The sequence below is a fragment of the Seriola aureovittata genome, chromosome 18, assembly GCF_021018895.1.
Source record: "Seriola aureovittata isolate HTS-2021-v1 ecotype China chromosome 18, ASM2101889v1, whole genome shotgun sequence".
Taxonomy (NCBI): domain Eukaryota; kingdom Metazoa; phylum Chordata; class Actinopteri; order Carangiformes; family Carangidae; genus Seriola; species Seriola aureovittata.
Window position 1 is genome coordinate 10,183,887 of NC_079381.1, and position 22,611 is coordinate 10,206,497.

At 39.2% G+C, this 22,611-nt stretch overlaps 1 protein-coding gene across 6 annotated transcripts in view; it reads right to left on the reverse strand.

Annotated features, from left to right (window-relative positions):
* Positions 1-2,382: 2,382 nt before the first annotated feature.
* sfswap (splicing factor SWAP) overlaps positions 2,383-22,611 on the reverse strand; it is a 46,339-nt gene continuing 26,110 nt past the window's right edge. For all 6 annotated transcript variants that reach the window (XM_056403521.1, XM_056403520.1, XM_056403519.1 and 3 more), the window contains 5 exons: positions 16,303-16,766; positions 14,407-14,538; positions 13,818-13,958; positions 10,757-10,829; positions 2,383-3,113 (listed from right to left, as the gene is read on the reverse strand). In XM_056403521.1, the coding sequence (XP_056259496.1) occupies positions 3,048-3,113; positions 10,757-10,829; positions 13,818-13,958; positions 14,407-14,538; positions 16,303-16,766 (876 nt within the window). In that variant the 3' untranslated portion in view covers positions 2,383-3,047. The remainder of the gene's footprint in view (positions 3,114-10,756; positions 10,830-13,817; positions 13,959-14,406; positions 14,539-16,302; positions 16,767-22,611) is intronic.

Below are 22,611 nucleotides of genomic sequence, written 5' to 3' on the forward strand. Positions count from 1 at the left end.
ACAACACTAAAATCAGGATGAATACAGACTGAAATTTTTTTCCAGTCTGAGTGCTGTAATGGGACCAAAATTCACAAGTTAAACCATTAAAGTAGCTGAGTTGTCAGAAAACATATTTGAATGGTTCCACTTGTGATAAAGTGAAACCATAGTGATAAAGGTTAGTTTCTTTTTTGTTCATCGTTGCTCCTTTGCCATGCACATTAAAAACACATCAAGGCAGCAGACTTAAGCTTTGATGTGTTTGCAGCAATCTTTTTGTAACCGTCCAGTGGTGACTTAAGTGTTTTGATTGACATGGGAGGACTGACGGCTTGATTAATATACAACTTTAATTATTGAACAGAAAGCAAACTTAGGGCTGTTAGAGGTAGAAACGTTCAGGTTTTGCTGTATGAACATATGCTTGTGTACATAGTGTAGATACAATAGTCAATATGGTGAAAGGAAATAATGCAGAGGAAAAAAAAGAACATCAGCTGCAAACTGCGTTTGTGTCAGCTGTTTATGTTTGTCAGTATTCTCAAGGCCTGAGGCTAGAAGCAGCTCTTTACTTTGGTGGTGTGGGAGCTAATGTCTTTGTAGAGTTTTCCTGATGTTGGAGGGGAGAATTGACTATTGCTGTGATGAGAGGAAGTTTGAAGTGCCCTTTGCAGAGCCTCCAGGTCAGCAGCAGTTGGGATGTTTTGTGATGGTATATAAAAGGTGGTGAAGAAAGAAGCACATTGCTTCTCTTAGACTGAATAGTTTATATACTATTTCAAATGCTAGTTCATATGTGAGGGAGACCCAAAGCTCCTGACAATTTCCACTGAAGGCTGTTGTGCTATTTGGTGACCCTCTGACTGCAGTGCTATATCAGCTGGTAACAGTCAGCAAGACTTCCTCTCTTCCATTTGTCTTTACGTTAATTTCCTCTTTAACTTATGCAAAATAAACTGATTTTAGCTAAAACCCATATGTGATGCCCCCTCCTTTGTCCAGCTTTGAGTTGGGTTGTGACAATTTAGGGCATAATCCAGGGTTTGAGACCGAGACGTCTTGCATCCTCAGTACTCTTTGGTATTCTGTAGTGAATGACAGACTTTTTAGTTTTACTGACTCAGAAGAAGAGGTTAAGGTTTGGTTGGGATTAAGTATTTGAATAGGATTAGGATTTGTGTTAAAATCATTTCACTAAAGTTAGGGAGACTTTGTCATCATGGCTACAATAATAACTACCTGGTTAATGTTAGGGAGCAATCCCATACATTGTTAAAACAATTTAGTGTTGACTGTCAACTAGAAATGGGAAATGAACAGCCTCTTCTGCATTAAAGTCTGATTTTTATTGGTTAATCAAACAGCCCCCAAACTAATCCCTCTAATGAATTTGTGGCTTTATCACAGTCTCTTTAAGACTTTGTCACATTGACATAAACATAAGTCATTATGGGTATTTGGTGAAACTGATGCAGTGTACCTTGCAGTTGAGCAGTTCCAGCACAAATGTTGGAATTTGTGTCAAAAATATAACAAATGTCCTTGTGATAGACTCTGGGTATCGTTTCAATCATATCTGTCCTAAACCAACCTGAAGCACTTTGGAGGAACTTCGGAGTCTTACAGTTAACAAAGTATGGAAGCCCAGTAAATACACTGAGCCCTTTGAGAGGTGACAGCAATCTCTAACCCTGACCCAAAGTACCTTTAGACCCTGAACAGGGTCTTAGGTTGGTAAAACAAAAATAGATGGATTGATTTTATCTCACTAGTGCTGCAGTGCTCGGCAGCCAAAAACAGGGCATCAGTATGTTCAGGATGCTGTAGCAAAACTTTAAATGAGACTGAAGAGAAAGGACCATATCTCTTGTCTTTTTTAGTGTCTTTTCACTGTTTGCCTGCTTGTTTCAGAATTGATTTTGGCATTTAATTGATTACTTTGAGGCTCTGTATGACCTTAAAAGGGTTATCTTTCTGAACATTTAATCTCTTATGCCTGAGGTCATCAAGCAGGAATCCACTAACAATTTCTGTGTACTGGGTTTAACTGTGCATTGGGTCACAAGTGCCATCTCAGTGGCAGCAGCAGTAGCAGTAGCAGACACCTGGAGGATATCAGCTGATCAACTGTTAAGTCTGTTGGGTTTATCAGCAACGCTGCAATGACACTAAACTTCGCACAGTAAATAGAGGTGAAGGTTTGGGGGCAGTAAACGTAATTCTTTCCATCTTATCGGTGTACCCCAAATGAAGGACGGTGAAGACATGGACCGCAGGGTGAGGGCGGGGTGGGGGTGGGGGGGTGTTTGAGTCTGTTGCTGATATTTGAACTCCACTATGACACAAAAAAGTGCATGAAGGTGAAGAAGACAATGAAGAAAACTGTTGTAAAAGCACGAGTAAATCATAATTGAAACTTTATTGACAGTTTGGATTAGAAAGTAGTTCTGCATTAAATTCCTTACAGTACAAACCAGGAACAGAAATAGAAGGCCACGCACTAGAGCTGAGGGACAGAGTAAAAAATTAAAACAGCTTCTCAAGTAGATGGGTGAGGTGCTGGAGAGAAAAGCTGGGGGAGGAAATAAAAAGGGAAAACAGTGGAGAATACCAGAGGAGGGAGGAGAGAAATGAAATTATCAAAACAACACAACCCTTCATAGAAGGAGAGAATACAGACCTCCTGTAGCTTTTGGTAATGCGTCACAGAATGACTATCAACACGTGGGAGATAAGTAGGGTGTCTTAAAACAGAATGCAAAATAACATATGGATTATTTCCACATTTCAGTCTCCCTGCACCAAAATTTGTCAACTGTCGACATGATCTCCCAGCTGATGAACTGTTTTCTCAGGTCAGTAATTAGTGCCTTTACTCCACTCTTAAAATTCTGCAGATGACATAATGTGGCCAAAGTGAATCTGTTGATGCTCAAATCAAGATGAAATAATAAATCAAGGAACAGAGGGTTACAGATCCAGATCAGATAGATCTCCAGGAAATCGGAGAATGCTGCTCGCTGATTGGCCGAGGCTATCACGACTAGTAGAAACCCGTGCCCTCTTTAGGAATTGGGAGGTTGGAAGGTCTTGGAAGTGGCAAGCATGGCTCGCACTTTGGCCATCAGATCCTGAAAACACAGGAGAGACAGATGAGTTTAATGTAAGACACATCTCCACACGTTCTACCTGTCAACAGATAATTGAGAATGAACTTAAAACATAATGTAGGGCACTTGGATTCATGCATCATGGGTGTGGGGAACGAGGGTGTAAGAGCTGACAAGACTGTTATACACCTGAGGCTATAGCACTACCAATGACTGCAACAGCGGCTGCCAACGTGATGAGGGCCTGAGGGATATTTACATCAGATCGTGTGTGTTGTTGAAGCCAGCAATGGCTTGAAATTCTGCACAAACTGATAATGGTTCTCTATGTTTTGGTTCAACTTAAACCCATCTATTGATTCCTTTCCAACAACAATAAAGAACAGCTATGATAAAGTATACTTGATCTAGAAACAACAACTGTGCTGGAGAGCAACACAGTACATTGACATTCTAAAGGGAAAAGCAGTGAGCTTTGATCTCATTTTGAAATAATTGACAGATACTTTACTATTCTCTTACTGTCAAAGAGCTGTTAATAATGCTGCTCCCACTGAGAACAAGCTCCCTGGAGTTATCTGGAGTTCTTTCCAGCTTCTACATGTCTTTAGGTCTTTGTTTTGTTTAGGATGTTTTGCTTTCGTCACCTCCATGAATTTCTGCATACATCTTTTAAAGTGACATAGTATATGAACAGAAAATATCCAGTAAGAACACAAATGACCTCCTCTCCAAAATTCTTGCTACAGGCAGCTTATCCTCAGTTTTAGCAGCCGACCTGCTCATTGGACGACATAAACTGTATTACAGTATATAAATAAGTCAATGATAGGGAAAATAGTGTCATTTGTAGAAAGCTGCAGTTCCAAAAATGAGTAGAACTCAACAGGGAAATAGTAGGGAGTGTGGAGTAAGAAGATTCTAAAATGCAATTTTTTAGCTTTCACTTTCCTTTCCCTCCCTCGTCAGGTAGAAATGTAAATTTTGCTGACCAGGGGGCAAATGCTTGCATTGCAGAAAAGGAAGTGTTCATTTGTTTCGCAAGAGTGATTCACACACGCGTGGACAAATATCCACCCCTGAGCTCTCCTGACAGATGAGACAAATTAATAGCTATAATCACAGGGGGAAGGAGCTGTCATATCAAATCATTCAAAACGCTGTTTCTCTCTAAACCCTGGTGTATCTGAATAGACACATAAAAAAAAAATAAATAAATAAAAAAAACAATGAAAAATGAAAAAATAACACAAAGACGAGTTCACAAAATGTTTCAATGTTTCAAATTATTATCAACTGAATGGAAAGTAACTCAAACGGTTGAATTCTTGCCATGAAAATATGACAAAAAAAAAATCATATCACATTAATAGATCATCACAAGTTACAATACAGCTGTCACACATTCGATAGCTAACTATGGTTACATAATACTGAACGAGGATGAAGAATTCCAGTAAAAAATACATATGATAGCTTAAATATTCTCTTCATCATTCAACATGTGATAAAAGATAAATAAAAGATTACATTTGATACAATTTAATATCCCAAACCCACTGCTGCCTGAGAAATAACATACTCCACACTGATTTGTTACACAGTAAGTGAGCAGGGCCATATTTCACCCGCGGAGGTCCTGTAATTGGAATGTTTACTCACTATGTCATTAATTCAAAGGAACACCCAGATTACTGACCCCGTCTTAGAAATGAACAAACCTCACTCAGTGCTGGATACAAGAGGCCCGTGGCAACAGGCACCTGATTCTTCTCTGCATCTTTAATCTTTCACAACTTTTGTGTATTTATGTCTGCAGCGGTGTCACTCAAGAGATGATACACTGGTTTTTACGTTTATGATGAATCTTTAAAAATGGTGATGCAAATCGAAAGCCATACTTTAAAAGTTAGAATCTTTAACATTCTAATGAAATCTAACCCTGTTTTTGAAACTATTCAAGGCCAGCACGTATCTACATTCTGTAAATATGTTTCTGATCATAGTTTTGATTGTTAGTGTCAGAGTCTGCCATTCCTGGATTCAAATTATTCATCTACCAATGGTGTATTCACTGGAAACAATTCATAAATGTAATACAGAATTACGGTTTGTAATTTTTTTTCATGTTCTTGACATCAGCTTCGCTTTCTACTCTCCTAAAGCTGTATGAAGTTACTGTAACACTTTCTACTGCTCCTAGGTCACATCAAAAGCATTTACCTGGCAAAACACATGGTAGCTTTTAATGTGAGACAGTCATAAGTAACTGCCACTGAGGTTAGCACTGACAGCAGCTGCTGAAGAATCTACCTATAACATAAGATGATGGTCATTTTGAGCATTCTTTTGACAGCACATCAGCTTTAATTAATTCAGGAAGTAATGGAACAAGAAGGAGCAGCCACAGTGAACTGTTAGATGAAGAGCTGCAGCATGAAATCAGATTGTGATTGTTCACAGCGTGATGGAAAAAGGCAAATTATTGACTGACTTCTACAATAAAACAATGGAATTTGTTTGGCTGCACTGCAAACAGCTACACCAGTTGCTCCTCTGTTGTGTTTTTGACAAAGTAGCTGCTTAAAGAGTGTTTGCTGCACCCAGCATTAAACCACACTTGCTGTTACCGCCACTTATCACAGTTGGTGCTAAATCAACCTGAAAACCTTAAGCAATATGAGTTTAAAGTCGCAATAACACTGAGGACATAATCCTTTGCAGTTGCTGTTTTATTTTTTAAGCTGTTGCTGTTTCATTTTCTTTGGGCTTTATTTTTCGTATAAATTGTTCTTATCTGTTCTCCATCTGTCTTTTGTGTTGCTCTTCTCAGTCACAAACATGCGGGTTAGTTACATGGTCAAACAAAGCTATTCTGCGTGGGAGAGATTTCTCTTTCTATCAAAAAAAAAAAAAAAAAAAAAAAAAAAAAAAAAAAAAAACTTTACTCGTTGTGGGAAAACCTTGGATTCAGTAAAAAAGGAAGGACTAATCATGGAGACCCAGGCACCGGTGATGACCCGAGAAGGAAACACAATTAACCCCATGAGTAATTTGTGCAATTTCTACCCAACATCTAAGACTTACTGAGGACTTAAGGTATCTTAGTCCAGGCTAAAATTACACGAATTTTAAAATCCTAACCAGTTTGAAAGCAAGTTGCGTCACAGACTTGTGAAGAAATTTCACAGATTCGCTGCTAATTGCAACGTTAATTACACTGATATAGTGTCAGGAATATCCTGAGTGAGCAATGCAACACACACATATTCACACTTGCCTGAAAAGTCCCCCTCAACTGTTCTCTTTTCAGACCCACTGCGGGTCTAAAAGCTACTCTCAACGTGCACAAATTATGTATCAAACGCAGTAAAACACATCAAACATATAGCAGAGAAGGGGGGGGGGGGCAGAAGACGGAGGAACAAAGACAAACATTAGGAAAATGAGAGGCGGGATGAGGCAAATAGCAACCAGGCACCATCAGGAAAGACGAAACCATTAGGAAGATGAGGATGTGCTGAATTATTCAAGAAGTGTTTGTAAAACATCACAGACGGGGTATAAGTAGTTAGTGGTTGTGAATCTGTGCATGTTGCAACAGCGGCGAACAGCATGTTTTCATGAGCCCGCTTATGTTGGCATGTTGAGATGAAGGCAGGAGAGAAGCTTGTGTCTGTTTGTTTGTTTGTGAGATAATGAGAAAGAAAGAAATATGATGTTTTTGTTGATGAGAGAGAAGCGTCAAGAGACGTGTGGTTGTGTATATGTGGTGCAGCGAGTTGGTAAACACTGGAAGCTCATTCTGAGACAGACAGACAGACAGACAGACAGACAGACAGACAGAATGAATATAATCCAAATTTGGTGCGTCACAGCATAAGTTGTACCACTGTTCACAGAACAGCTAGTGTTGCCTCTCCATTCACACTCTATTGACCTCCATTATCTTGAGTCCCAAAGCTTCTTTGCCTGCAGCCTCTCTACATTCAGGGTCACACTTATTCTTGTAGGTATAACTTCTACACTCAGTAAATCAGTAAATTTACAGTTCACATTTACTGTGTATGCCTAGATACTAAGTACATTCATACATGTAGTTGCACACTGGTGGTGTGAAAATGAATACATCAACATACTGCATCACTTCAAATGAAATAACTGATATTTCAGAGTTATTAAACACAAGAGAGCCGTGTAAATGGCTTTTCGTCTCTTAACTGATTTAGGGTTTTTGACAAATGAAGGTAATTGATTTTGAAATTTGTCAGGGATGTTTTCTCCATGTTTCAACAGCAGTCAAAATTAGGTAAATGAACAGTATATCACAATATTACAGGAGGAAAGAGGCCAGTTAGACAAAGACGAATAATAATAATAAAAAAAAAAAACGTACTGAACAGTGTGTGATTTGTGGCCTTAATAATGACTGATTGAACTGAGCATTGGCTTGCAAAGTTCACTTTAGTATTGATAGCCTTTGGAGCATTTTTGCTCATTTAACTGCAGGTGAGAGTACAGTGACACAAAACTCCTATAAAGAAAATTAAAGACGAGCACGATTGTAGTGGTCTTGCCACTATTTATGCCTTCCTTCAATCCATTTAATTTATAGCTTTTGACCGCATATTTTTCTTTTAGAACCGGTGCGTGTGCATGCATTTGACTGTGGTGCATTTCTGTGAGTGGCGATAAAATTGCACAGTGCGGTTGTAAACAGCCAGGGTGGAGCAGGAAGAATGTGTACCGGGGGGGTCAGAATTTATTGACGAGGTATGTGGGAGGTTACATTGAAACTAATGAGTGTGTACCATTTATTCAGACACAGTTTTCCCTTTATTGTGAGCTCTTAATACCCAAATGGGGAACATAGTGTTCCATAGTAAAACAAAACAAAGACAAAGCCCACCACTTAACTGCATTTAAACTGTAAACCAAGTCATTCCATTACAATAGGCTATATAGCTAAAAGTATGTGGAAACAATTATACACTTTTTTCTACTTTTGGGGGGCTGTTTTTCATGGTTTGAGCACAGCCCAGTAATTCTACATCATACAGTGATACTTTAGACAATAGACAGTTTGGGTTAGACCCTCCTGTTTTAACATCCTCAACCCCGTTAAACACCTTTTAAAATTAATTTTGAAACACGGACCACGAACGAGACCTCATCGCCCACTATCAGTAGCCTCACTAGTGCTCTCGTGGCTGAATGGGAGCAAACCTCTGCAGCCAGGTTCCGAAATCAAAAGCCTTCTCATAAGGAGTGGAGGCTGTTATTACAGTGTATTGATGCCCATGGATTTGGATTGATGTGTGACAACAAACATATGTAATATTTGGTGGTCCACAATGTAATTTGTCATTCACAAAATGAAAGGGGGGGGGGTTAATAGCATTTCATTTGGGGAAATTCTAGCTGCCATTGTCTTGTGCAGAAAAGTTAAGGATCGCTGACTCCAATTCTGTGCCACCCTAACAAGTCTGTCAGTGTCAGAAAGAATACAAAAAACACTTTATGCAAGTGTTACATTCAATTAGCGTTAAATGCAAGTGCAATTGTTGCATGACTTCAGCAGTGTCATTCTGACAGCTGGTATAGACAACTGTCAGAGAGTGGCTGCATACAGAGCCTAGTGTATGACTGATTGTATGATTTTACGGATGGAAGTGTCTTTGCTATCTTTAGGCCCTTGGCAACAGTGGCAGGCATCCAGTCGAAATGATATTTCCACATGCTGTGTTAAACCTGCAGTAACTGCTTTTTTGGCCACCTTAGGGGCAGTAGAAACTGTGAGAACAACACTGACATCATCCCCTTTTAAGTTTATATCATATCAGCAAACAGCTGATTATTTAGCCACCAACCATGATTCCTTCTCTTTAAGCTCTCATTTTGGTCTCTACCAACTCCTGACGGAAATATCTGGCTCTTCCGCTGCTAAATGCATCACTATGTTCACCATCTAGTCGCTAACTATGTCTGTCTGACTTTTGGTGTCGTGTTTCAAGAGATTTTTTTTGCTGAAAACAGCTGCCTGCTGTGACCGAACATGAATATGAAAGTATTGGGAGTGAACCGAAACTATGAAGTTGCTGGTCAGTCAGCTAAACAATAAGATGAAACTCGCTATAAAGCTCTGTACAGCTGAGGGGAGCCCCAGATTCAGTTGATTCAACTGTTATTTGATGCACTGTTATTATACAAATATCGATTACCGACAATTAAGATCACATTGGAAAAAAAACAAAACTGTGGACAAACAGTGGCAGTTGAGGAGGCTAAATCTACATTAAGAAAACTATGAAACTTTTTCTAACCTAATGTCTCACATGAGGATTGACTTCTGTGAAAAGGAGAGGCTGACTTAATAGATTATAGTTTTTGGCAAACCTCTAATTAAAACTAACCTCAGTAAAAGTGGTAACTCCTCTTCTTGTCTGAATTTACAAGTGCCGGACAACAAACAGTTTCAGGGGAGCACATGAGCTCTGCATCCTTCCTCAGAAGAGAGGTGAAATCAAGATAGTTTGTGTAGTTAGGGGCAGGTATGCCACGGCCTCCACTTTTGCCTGCCGCCCAACTGGCATCAAACAATATTTAGCTTTTCTCCTCCAGAAATTCTTGGCTTCATTCCCAGAAAGAGTGCAGGGGGTGGAAGTGCAATTTCAGCAAGGAAGAGTTACTACAGTTGTTAGCACGCAAACTTCTGTGTGTCACAATAGCATCATTTGGCTAATATAGCATTGATATCACCTCTGTGGAGGAAGACAAAATACAAGAACCACTTAAATAATGCCATTCAACACAGCACAGCCAGAACTAAAGTGTATCACAGAGACCTTTGACAAATCAACTCAACGTCCACATGCTCGCTTGGGGGAGGACTTTTGACCAAATAACACAATCCCCATCAGATTATTCTGATGGCTACTGTTTTTGAGGTTGAGAGTGAAACGTCAAGTTCAACTTTTAAGATAACATGGATGACAAATCCTAGAGGTGAGGATTTAAAGTTCCATGGCAAAGTCATTCTGCTGATGAGGACCATGTGTTACAGTCAATAGCTCCAAAACAAGTAGGTGGACCAGGAGTTGAGATCATTTCGTCAACAATTCCCAGTTCAACAATGAACTGTCAAGCTGACACTCACAGATGCTGTTTTTCTGCAGCTGTAATGCATCAGATTATACTAATAATGAATACAGGATGCAACTTCATACACACAAATGCACACACACCCTTCAGTGGCCTCCATCCGTGTGACAGAAAATGACTTTAGGTAACAGATGAGAAATATGTACAGCTACATCAATTTACTGCGATCAGAGAATCCCTACATATAAAGATAAGACTGGTTCTTCATGGTTCTAACAAATCAAGAGTATTAAAATATATAGCATGGATATATTGTACAAACATACCATAGATGAAGCTGAATATGTAGGACGAATAAAAAATTAATCCAAATGACATTTCCAGAGAAATGTTACTTAACCAGACTATATTTAACTAGGCTATATTTCTTGTGTGGGAAAATGAACAGTACTTTCTGTCCTTCCCATTTGCATGGTGGAAACAGAACAACACTCAGTGACTGTCCTGGGTAGGCTGTAAAGTTCAGCAGAGGACATATCTGGGATAAAAGCAAAGAACAATACCTGAGTTATTTTGGACTGAACAGACGTTACTATGGAAGAGGACACTGCCTTGTCTTTCTCCTGAGAACCACCCCTGTGGAGAGAAGAGAGAGAGAGAGAGAGAGAGAGAGAGAGAGGGGGAAACAAAGAAAGAGAGGGAGGCAGAAAACCAATCATGTTAACAGGAGAGCATATACAATATTCATGATATCTTCTGAAATGTTCAAAGTTGGACAGGCATTGAGAGCAGTAGAAAGCAGAGGAGAGGGAAATGTCAGAGACCTGAAAGAGAAATGTGACCTGTAGAAACGAAAATATCCAAACCAAACCAAAAGTGCCACGTCAACATTATCAAATGCAGCCAAGTGTATAACCATGCAGACAAACATCAAAAGTGCCAAAATTGTAGGCCTCAAATTCAAATTCACGACTCTGTCCAAAGCTTTTAATCTCTCTGCCGTCTAACATTTCATAATTTATCAAGGGATTTTTAAAATAGAGAAAGTTGTGTGCATCAAGTTGATTGAACACAACAGGTGACAAGAAATTGCAGAAAAGACTGCTGCTGATGTTACAAAGTTTTAAGCTTCAGTTCGTGGAGAAAATGTGTGTCTGTGTGTTGTCTGTCATTCTTGGGAATTACATCTCTTTACATATGTACCTTGTGATTATTTTGGGATGCTGCTCTAGCTCCATCCCTTGTGGATAGTAAACAGCAAAACCCAAAGTCACGCAAACCAGCTCCATCCATACACACACAGTTTATCAGCGATGCAGAACTTTTGATAACAAAAGTGAATTGACAAATACACTAATCTCCCCCAGGAATGATTCTGCTTAAGTGGCTGTTCTAATAATTGCACCTCTCTGAAAAGACAGACCATGCGGTTGTATATCTCCTTAGACCAATCAAGTTGCAGGAAGTATGCTCACAATCTCCCCTTTCTGTTCCTGAGTTACAGCTTTGAATAATGGCCATAAAAGGTCAATTTTTGTAGAACATGAGGCTGTCAAATTGAAGTTGACCTTTGAACTATTGGATATAATAATTGTTGATAATTGTTGATATCCAACATTTGGTCAGATATGTATTCAATAAAGCATATTACATATAGGTCGATAGACATGGGACATTTATTCATAAGTGCGCACAGAGTCGTGAAGAGAAAAATCATCTTCACCTGCAGAGGAGGCAAATCTGTTACCTTTCAATGTTAGCTAGGGATACTGGAAGCAAGTACACTATTGTACCAGCATGCAGGTGTTTCCCTGGCTACCACTGTAGTGGTGACTCAGCATTATTTTAGTATTAGACCAGTCAGACAATTCTGCGTAACTTGCAAACCCCTCAGGAGGACCATGGAGTGAAAGAGTTTAAAGAACAGGTCCCGTGGATCCTTTGCATGTCAGATTTTTACTTTAAATAAAAATTAGCCAATTCAGTATTAATGGTCCTGTCGTCCTGTGTCTTTGATTTGGTTCCTTACGAACGTAGAAGTGAATGTTCGAAACCATCTGTTGAAGGATTGAAGAATAAAGAGGAAAATCCACAACTTGACCTTCACCACCACAATCTGATCAGTTCATTTGAATCCAATATTCATGGGACAGACGTAACGAAAACAGAATACCTCAGGTTATGTCTGTCACCAGTGTGGAGGCACAATAAAAGCTTCTGTCTGAAAATATTCTATTATATTAGGAAAAAATGAGCTCAAGATAAAAGTGACTGACTCAAAAATAATTAATTTCACCTAATCTGCTTCAGTAAACTAGGTACCATTTCACTTGTCATGTTGGCACACATGACAGTGATTTCTTTGTTGCTACATACAAAGGGAATATTCTGTTTTCATTCGTAATGGTCTGGTGCTTGCCTTACTACAATGGATGTGCGTTTTGTCTGAGGACAGGGAGGGGAGGGTGGGGAATGATTTAGCTGTGAGTTTATTTTGTTGTCCATGTGGCTCTACATCCAAAAGTTAATGCATGCAGCTATAATTGTTTCTTTGTTGGAGATATTTTAAACAGTAAACCAACAAGCCCTAGATATTAGAAGAGATTATGTCCGTTTCCATGAATGCCTTCGTGGCTTAAGACCTTAAAGCTGAAAGATGTTGGGTCTGAGCCATCTTATCACTGCCTCTTTAGATTCAATGTAGTATCTTCCATCCATACTGGATTTATAATTTAAACAAGACCCATGCTTTGTTTTACCCACTTTCATATTCACAAAGCTGGTTTTACAGTTGTTTTTCTACACATCTTTTTAATGAGACTGTGGTTTATAATGATGTCATATTACATATGGAAACAAACTTCAAGACTACTGCCTCTCTGGCTGGATTTAATTTTCCAGCTAATCGTTTTAAAAGGAGAATCCTTTAAAAATGATCTTAAATATGATGGCTATATACTAAATGTCATGCTAAAAGACTGAGGCTTTAAAAAACAGGGCAGGAAAGAGCTGTTTTGTTACTAAACACCCCACCCACCCACCCCCAGACTTCCTTAAATCGCTGTCACTACAGCCTCATGAACACTTGTGAAGAACGTGGCAAAATCCATAGCTTCACAGGCCTGTGGGCGCCTAGTTACAGATCCTAAGCTATGATTGGACAAAAGCTGTCAGGGGAGGGGTTTAGTGATTCTTTCCACTAGATGATAAAATAACAGCAGAAATATGTTTTGAGCAAGAGTTAGTGTTTGTCAAAAACCTTCAAAGAGAGGATATTAATTGGACATATCTTCAGTTTGGCCTTTGTGTGAATCAGTACAGTTTGACAGGTTGCTATAACAGCCATCTGCTGAAGTACTGAACTGTTAGATGCAGTTGTATATTTGTGATTCCTTTTGGTTCATGAGAGACAGAAGCTTCACAGGCCTGGAGGCAGCAATCTATTGGTCTAAATAACACACATTTAAAGGCAAGAAGTGTAAATTGTATAAATGTTTCATTTGTTAGCTTTACACCCAAGCTCTCCCAACGATCTTTTGTTTCTTACGGGAAGAGACTTTCAGTTACGCCTGGGACAGCAATCTAAATGCTTAGCTGGTTGATTGACAGGTTGTAGATAGTTACCTGGAGTGGGCAAGGCTGGAGGCAGGGCTAGCTGATGGGGACAAAACTCTGCCAGGTGAAGAATATGGAGAGAGAGAGGAACCCACAGTTTGCATCTGTCCTGAGGATGACAAGGAGTTCCTCCTTTTTTCAGCAGGAGACCTGGAAGACAAAAGCAAGAAGGGAATAGCAGCAGTTAAAACATTTCAGATTCAGACAGTGATATCACACAATACACAAAATATCAAGGGGGTGGATTACTTTCTGAAGGCAGGGCTTTTGTATTCAGCAAAGCCTTAATTTAAATTCATGCAAGTGAAAGCTATCCATTGCAGCTTCCCTCTGTGGTCAATTGGGGATTAAAACATTGCTCAATAGTAGATACACACAAAGCAAATGTTAAGATTTCCCATTATTTTAGTTATAAACTAAAGAAAAATATCAAAGATTTAAGATTCAGCACCGAGCTGTGGCAGTGTTAGTGCCCCTCTCTGCTTTGACTGGTATACTAATCAATATTTTCAGTGTTAAAATAAACAGAGCGATATGAAGACCCATGGCACCTTCTCTTGCCACAGACTGATATGATGACACCTGCTGTTAGGTTTACCTGGATCTAGAATGCCCCCTGGGCAGGTTGGAACTGCTGCTGGGATGATGGCGCTCCCGCTCTCTCTCTTCACGTCTCCTCTCTGATGAGTTACCCCTCCTGTCCCTTCTCCCTGGGGAGTGTGAACGGGATCTGGCAAGACAAGGAGGACAAAGAAAGTGTGAGATGGGAAGAAGCCATTAAAATACAAAAGCCAGAGCTGGGAAGATGAGCTAATGTGCAAGAGGAAGAGTAACTGAGAGAACTTTCAAGTAGCTTAAAACCAAGAAGGGTCAATGAGAGCTTGAACAAGGTTTGAATAATGTTCCATTAGACCTGAATGTTATACAACATACATTAAGACAGTTAAAGAGAGACTAAGTACCATGCAACTAGGCCACAGGACAAAAGTATTAATCATAATTCTGTGAATTACTTTAATAAACATTATATCACATGGACACTCAATATGCAAATACTGTTTTTCTAAACGAGCCTGAAAAGAAAACAGCATTAAATATTAAAAGATAATATACGTACGAGATGAATGCACTTCTCAGGTTTCTTTCCATAAAAGGCACAACTTAATTCATTTTCTCCCACTGGTTCATATGCAGAGCATGCATGTCATTTACAAACATGAAATAGCCAGGGTTAGAAAAGGAAATTAGACCATTTTTCTAAAAACAGCCAGAAAGGAAAGGCCAGCCAAGGTAATGTCAGCCAGCGCAGGGCAGCAAAACAAAGCTGTCTGGTCAATATTGTTCACTTTAACCTGACTGATAAATAGCACAAACAAAGCAGCCCAATCTCTTCCTTTGATCACCTCCACTCAACCCTTAACCCGTTTTAATTCTTTCTTCAAATACTCTTTCCTATACATTCTTTATTCCTCCCTTCTCCCCTGTTCTTTCTCCTTATCGCCTATGTTTCTTGCTTTTATTCATCTCACTTTTATCCTCTTTTTCTTCCTATTTCAAGAGAGGCAGGGAAAGTAAAAGAAAGCACAAATGCAAATAGAGAAACAAGGGAAGGGACAGAAGGATAGATTTATTTTCTATTAATATTTTTGCAGTGTGCTATGCACTAAAGGTTCAGATGAGGTGGGATATAAAACAGAGGGTGATTAATCATTGTCTCATGTCTCATACCATTAACAGCAGGGATAGCAATCACTGAGGGGCTTCTTCAGGTAGGAAATTAATATTGTTTATTGTTTGTGGAGATATTGAAAGCCTAGTCATGATTTCTATCAATAATGGATTTTTACTTTAGAACACAACAACTACTATTTCAAGTTAGTGGGTATTTGGTTACGTTTACATGCCGCACTGTCAGTAATATTTAAATAGACATTTGCATGGTTACATTAACTGATGAATCCCCATAAAAATACAAATCTAGAAAGGTTGTTATTCTTTTTTCCTGAAAAGATAATTTTGTTTTTTGGTGCACACCAGTCAAACTTATGCAAGACAGGAGAACACTAAGATTGAGGACATGTTGTAAAAAAAAAACTAACATCCTCCTCTTCAGTTCATATCTTTACTTTCCCACAAAGGATTTTTTTTCTGTATTAAGGCTGAAAAAAATAAAACAAATAAAACCACAATAACAAAACAGAACAATAGAAGTTAATAAAAGTACTCCTTCCAGGGTGCTGTGTCTGTCGCGAGCAGCAGCAGAGGCCAATAAAGATCTGAACTTGACAGCTGCGCACTAATTTTTTTTCACTAAATCGGAAAAGTTAACATCTCTTCAATATCCAACATATATTTTTCATGATACTTATGCTATTGTGAATGTCATCATATAGGAAAAGAAAAAATGTAAATCAAATAAATGTGGGAGAGATATTCTAAACCCCTTCCACTGACAGTTGTGAATGAGAATGTTGCCGTGTCCACAATGTCTTACCTGCGGGCTCTCCTGTAGGCACTGGGGAGGGAGTGTCTGTTCTTTGACCTTGACCTTGTCCTCCTCTTGTGTTTTTTCTTCTTTTTCTCTTTGTCCCTCCCTTTGTTCCTGTCTCTGTCTCTATCTCTATCTCTGTCTCTATCTCTGTCTCTATCTCTATCTCTGTCCCTATCTCTATCTCTATCTCTGTCTCTGTCTCTATCTCTATCTCGGTCTCTCTCTCGGTCTCTCTCTCGGTCTCTGTCTCGGTCTCTGTCTCGGTCTCTGTCTCGGTCTCTGTCTTTCTCTCTGTCTCTGTCTGCTCCTCTGGAGGTAATGTGGGAGGATGAGGAGGACGGGGCCTCCCTGCTGCGATAGCTTCCTTGGTTCTCCATGGGTGGCCTTTTATCTTGAGGATACGTAGGTTGCGCCGAGGAAACTTGAGAGGGCGCAAGGTCAGACAGAACAGAAAGGGCTTCTTGCATCTAAAGACAATGGTAGATTGAAGAAGAAACAGAGGAAAAACATCAGTGATGGCACTGTTTTAACAGACAAACTTGGATGCTGGACCTTCTATTTTTAATTGGTTTAAAGATAAAAAGAACAGAAATAATGTATTGATTGAATTAAACAGTCACCTGCGCTCCTTGACATGAGGGACATTGCAAAAATTCCCAAATGCTTACTCGCTCTGTACATCTGTGGAAAATCAATATGGGGGCCTGTCCACTTAGGCAGATGCAGGTGATGCACAAGGTTGTCTGTATATAGACATTAGAGATTTATTTATGCAAAACCCCAGTTGCCCCTTCTTGTCAATGTTACAGAATAATGCAGCTCGCATAATAATAAAAGAATTAGAAAAAATTTATAAAACAAACAAAACAACACCGAGTTTGCTCGATATGGTTGAAAAGATGCCAGTATGTAACTTCTATTTGCCTGACAGCATCTGATGATACATTCATTCGGGTGCTCCTTCTAATCCTGTATTTGCCAAATATAAATATTTATCGTCACATATTTCCATACTTTGGTTTGGAACATTTGACAGAATGAAACAGAGTAGTAAAGATGTAGCTATAATAACAGAAGGTGATGAAAAAAATTTACATTCGATTTTTTAAAGAAGATATAATAAATAATCATGCATGCACTGAAAGGGGCATGAGATCATAAGTGGATGGCACAGGCAAAATCAAGGTCCCTTGCTCTCTTGGGAAATCATTACTTATATTCTTCCGTTACTCAGCTGATTAAAAGATGGTGTGGGTTACACAACACAGTGTGGCCCTCTGGCTACACAGTGAGTTACAACTGTCAGCTGCAAAGTGGCTCTAATTACCCCAGTGTGGGTCTGTCTGCTCATATTATATTGGTCTGCTGCTAGATTCACACTGAAAAGATGGCTCCAGTCCATCAGTGGATTGAACATGATGCCAAATCTTCCTAGGTCAGGTTTCATTTTCCAGGGTTACACCTTAGATTGCTCCTGGGGCCACCCATGTTACATACAGATGCATTCATGGTACTATAAGCGGGTCTGGAGAAACTCAGGCATCAGATGGCATAAACTGAATGCTGACATTAACATAAATGGCAAGACTGCCCAAGTGATGAGTGATAAACATGGAGGGCACGGAAGGAAATGTACGGTTGTGTGTATGTCATACTCTAGCTCAAATAAAATATAACTGTCCTAGTTCAACTTAATAACAAGTGAGCTGTTCTCTCTTCCTAACTTCAATCATTACAATTCAATAACTCCCACTCTGACCCATCTGCTAAAATTTATACGAAAAGGGCGGAGCATAAAAGAGAGAGGGGGAGGAACAGAAGAAAATACAGAGGGAAAGCATGATGATGAAAGAAGATGAAAGAAGGGGGCAAATGAGGTAAAGAAGTAGAGGTGGGAAAGAAACAAGAAAAAGGGTTCACGACAGAAGACAATAAGTAACTAAAAACAAGCAAGGAAATAGAGAAAGGAAGGATATTTATTACACCTTTCTGTTTGCACACTATCTGGCGTCTCGGCTAAGGAAGAGATAATGAAATGATAGGAAGCAAAGTTTGCTTTAAAATTAGGACTGACATATGGGAGGCTTATCCTGACACCAGGCCCAGAAAATGTGTGCCCCTCTCACACCTGCGCTGGCAAGATACGGAGAGGGGAGGAGGGGAGCGAAAGCAGTAAAATCCAGGGCAATCTTACATCTGAAAATACACACATTCGTATATTGTTGGGGTGGTTTCCTAAAGCCCCTTTCAGACATAAATCTCCTTATATAAATGGGACATCATTTTACAGGTTGGTCTCATGTGCCTGTGTCACTTTTACGTAAGTCACCACAGCAATCCTACTCGGTTGGACCTGGTAACATTCCTGTAACACTTTCACAGTAGCACAAGTCTGAAGTGAATGCCATCGGATTAACATGACGGCTGCAGCAACATAAGGTTAGACACAGATTAAACACTCACATATTTGGCCAAATATAAATAAATACATAAATCTATCACTTAATTACCATCACCCTAGCTTATAGAAAATAAAATCAATCTAATGAGATACCGTGAATAAGCCAATTTTACAATGTTGAGGAACAAACAAAAACAACCCATACAGTACTCTATTTTACACTCACTTCCGTTCATCCTGTGTTTGTGCCTCGTCTGGCATTATAAAAAAGGCTAGGCAGCAGAAATCTCTCATGAATGAAGAAATTGATGAGCAAATTTATTAAGAGATTCAGGTGAGCCTCCTGCATGCTCACAATGGTCATTAATTATGGCTGCAACAGCAAAATAAGTTTTTAAAGTCTATCAGCGATGGCATCCTGTGAAAGAACCGAGAACACCCTTTCATACTCCTTCATATTACTCTCCAGTTAATTGCCCTTTTCAGCAGTACCACCGCTCCCCTCCCGAGAATTGTGGTTCTTACAGTACAGTAACTGTCCTGTCATGTCTGAATTAACTCATAACAAATATTTATATATTTAATATTTAAGTCACCAACTGACAAAAAAAAAAATCCGGAATTCAGCCAAGTCCATGTCTGAAAGGGGTTTCAGATTGTGCCAAACTGACGACTGTTGCAAACACAAGACATCACACAGCAGTTTCCGCCCCTGCAGTGCGCAGGTCTCGTGCCACCGTCACCATATCATTATGAGCCAAAATGCACAAACAAACAGCTAAGATACAGAAATACAGCACTAAAAGGGTCTCGGCCTGTACAGCTTATTCAGCGTGTTTTGTTTACTCCTGACAGCTTACACTAGCTATTACATCGCTGTCGCATAAACAACATGATGAGCTCTATGGGAAACATGGACAGCTTACATCGACAGATCCAAGTCGGCTCATTTTGCCAACTCTACAAAGACGTGGCATCAGCATTCCCAGCAGTCCTCAAACATGTCTACAGTGTAGAATTGTACCACTGTTTTCTGGCCTTCCAAAATACAGCATTCAAACTTCCAAAATGCGGCTACAAGAATCTTCACCACAGCTATAAGTTTTAATCACCTTAAAGTCACCTGGAGCTCTCTTCACTTGCCCCAAATTCAGGTAACATTTGTTCTTCAAAGTGTTTCGTCTAATGAACAAATCATTACACAGGCTTGCACTGTCCTATTTATCTGACTTCAACATTGATTCTGTACCCCTCGTGTCCTCCGATAGCAGAATACTCATTACCTCACATCCCTAGAATCAAGGAATTAAAAAAATATATATATTCACCAGGCATTTTCCCATTGAGCTCCTCATATCTCAACCTGACCTCGGGAAACCTTGAAAACAAACTCAAAAACCTGCTCACTTTTAATAGTTTTATGCAAAATTCTCGCACCAAAAGTCATGCATGTTCTATAATAGATCAGTTAACACTGTGTTACCCTTTTAACATGGACTGTCCAATGTCTACTTATTACCAATGTTGATAAGATCCCACTTTTTTTCGCTCAAAGAATTGAATACATTCAATCACAACATCAGTACGTATCCATCAGTGCACCAATGACTTGACTGTTGGTAGTTCCTCCAGGACGTGTACGCTCTCATGGCCATTGCAGAAGTCACTGAACATCTGGAGAAGAGTGACAGAGCTGGTGCAGTAGTGACAGGAGCCAGCCCACTGCCACCTGGCCTAACAGGCAATAGGCCAGTTCATCCCGCATCACTTGGGCTCACATGAGGAGCTGACATGCAACATCCATCAAATGGATAGGCAATCTACACATCAAATGACCACAACCGAGTCTTATTTACACTATAAAGTATTCTTGCCTTTCTTGTCTATGTTTAATATGACAGACAAAAGGCTTTTAAAATTTGCATTACTGCAGCAACGCTGTGAAACTTTACAAAGGAGAATTTTAAAAGCGACATACCCTGCATCATCTATGGGAAACCAAAACAGAGAACATGGGAGTTGGTGGGTAGAAGAAAGGCATTATTTTATGATTCAATCTTTAACTTTCTTTATTAGGAGCCACACTGTGTGGTTTTGTAGTTAGTTTTCCACCTCCACAATGTGTGCTCTGAGCATTTTACGGTATAATTACATTTTCCAAACTTTTCTTGGTGCATGGTATTGGCTTATTATAATCACTGAAATGCAATAAACATTTTAAATTACATTAAAATATACTGTAAAAATTAAAAAAGACAATCACTGTTTAAACGATGTTACTATCGTGTTTCTTTCACCCATACCAGCTCGTTCAAGTGCCCAGTCCACATGTAAATACGCAATAGCTCATACTGATTAATTTTCATAAATTAACATACTTATTTGTATGGAATTAAAATGACCTAAAATCATACTTCATACCTACAACAGCAAAATAAGCTTTGTAAATCCTGAGTATGAGTCAACCATCTATCTCTGGGTCAGTCTTTCTTGTTTACAACACTACATTATGAGTCAAGGATAAAGTGTTGGGCTTCATTAGCAGTGCCAACAGCTGCATAGTGATCAGCTTATTCAGCATACAAATCCCACCTGTTTCTCATGCAATGACTGAGAGGCACACCCCAGGGCTCAGGCTGACTATACATGAAAAGCAGTCTAAACTGAGCTTCCGACTGTGTTAAACACAGACTCAGCTCAACAGCAACAGCTCAATAAAAATTAAAATATGTGATATGCTTTTATCAGCTGTGTATATATACACACAAGATTTTTAAGTTAATGATACAATAATACATTAAGAGATTAATGTCCGGTTGCTGGGGGAATATCATCAGATATATCACTGCCACAGAAGTGAATACTACTAAGTATACTGGTAAGTATTCACTTCTGTGGCACTGATATATCTAATGATATTCCCCCAGCAACCGGACATTAATCTCTTAATGTATTATTGTAAGTGCCATCAATACTGCCACGCGCGCATGCGCGCGCACACACACACGCACACACACACGCACACGCACACGCACACGCACACGCACACACACACACACACACACGCACACGCACACGCACACACACACACACACACACACACACACACACACACACACGTAGGTGTCTGCAATTTCATTTACACATAGTCATTTACACAGTCATATAAAAAAAACATCACAGGATAAAAGATTTAACAAAAAATCAAGAAAACACTGTATGCCATCTGGTGTTGACATGTTTGGAATCTTATTCAGACATAAAGACTGATGCTGTTTTAGTATGGGCTGACTGAACTGTACTAACTGTAGAAAATTAGATTTTCCATTTAATGAAGCTCTTTGACCAAATATTTGACCACTATTCACCTCATGAAAAAATAAAAGGCTAAAAAGAGAAAGCAGAGCCAGTAATAATCTGCAGCTGACCTCAGGCCTCAGGGTGGATGGTTCCAGCCAAGAGTGTCGACTTAAAACTATTTGATGTGAAAAGCTCTATGTTTTAATTGAACTGGCAAACTTGTACTTATTTATCCACTGATACTGATGCATTAATGGCTGTAATTCTATATCTTGTATTATCCAGCAATTTTATATCTTATTATATTTTATAATTTTATATATTAAAAAATCCCAATTTCACCTCAATCTGTTCATATGGAACATTTCACAGTAGAGAGCAGAGGAAGGCCAGATGTAAAGGTTGGGTAATGTCAGTTCAAAATATTTGTTTAGACCGTGTCTGAATATTGAGGAAAATAATGGCCTGAGAGCCTTGACAAAAAAACAAACAAAAAAAACAGGATCATTAACGCTGGCTAAACATCAAGTGGCATTTTAATTAAATAATAAACAACTGATTCAATAAATGCAAAAAGGCAATCAATTGCAGACATGTCTAAATGAGGTTAA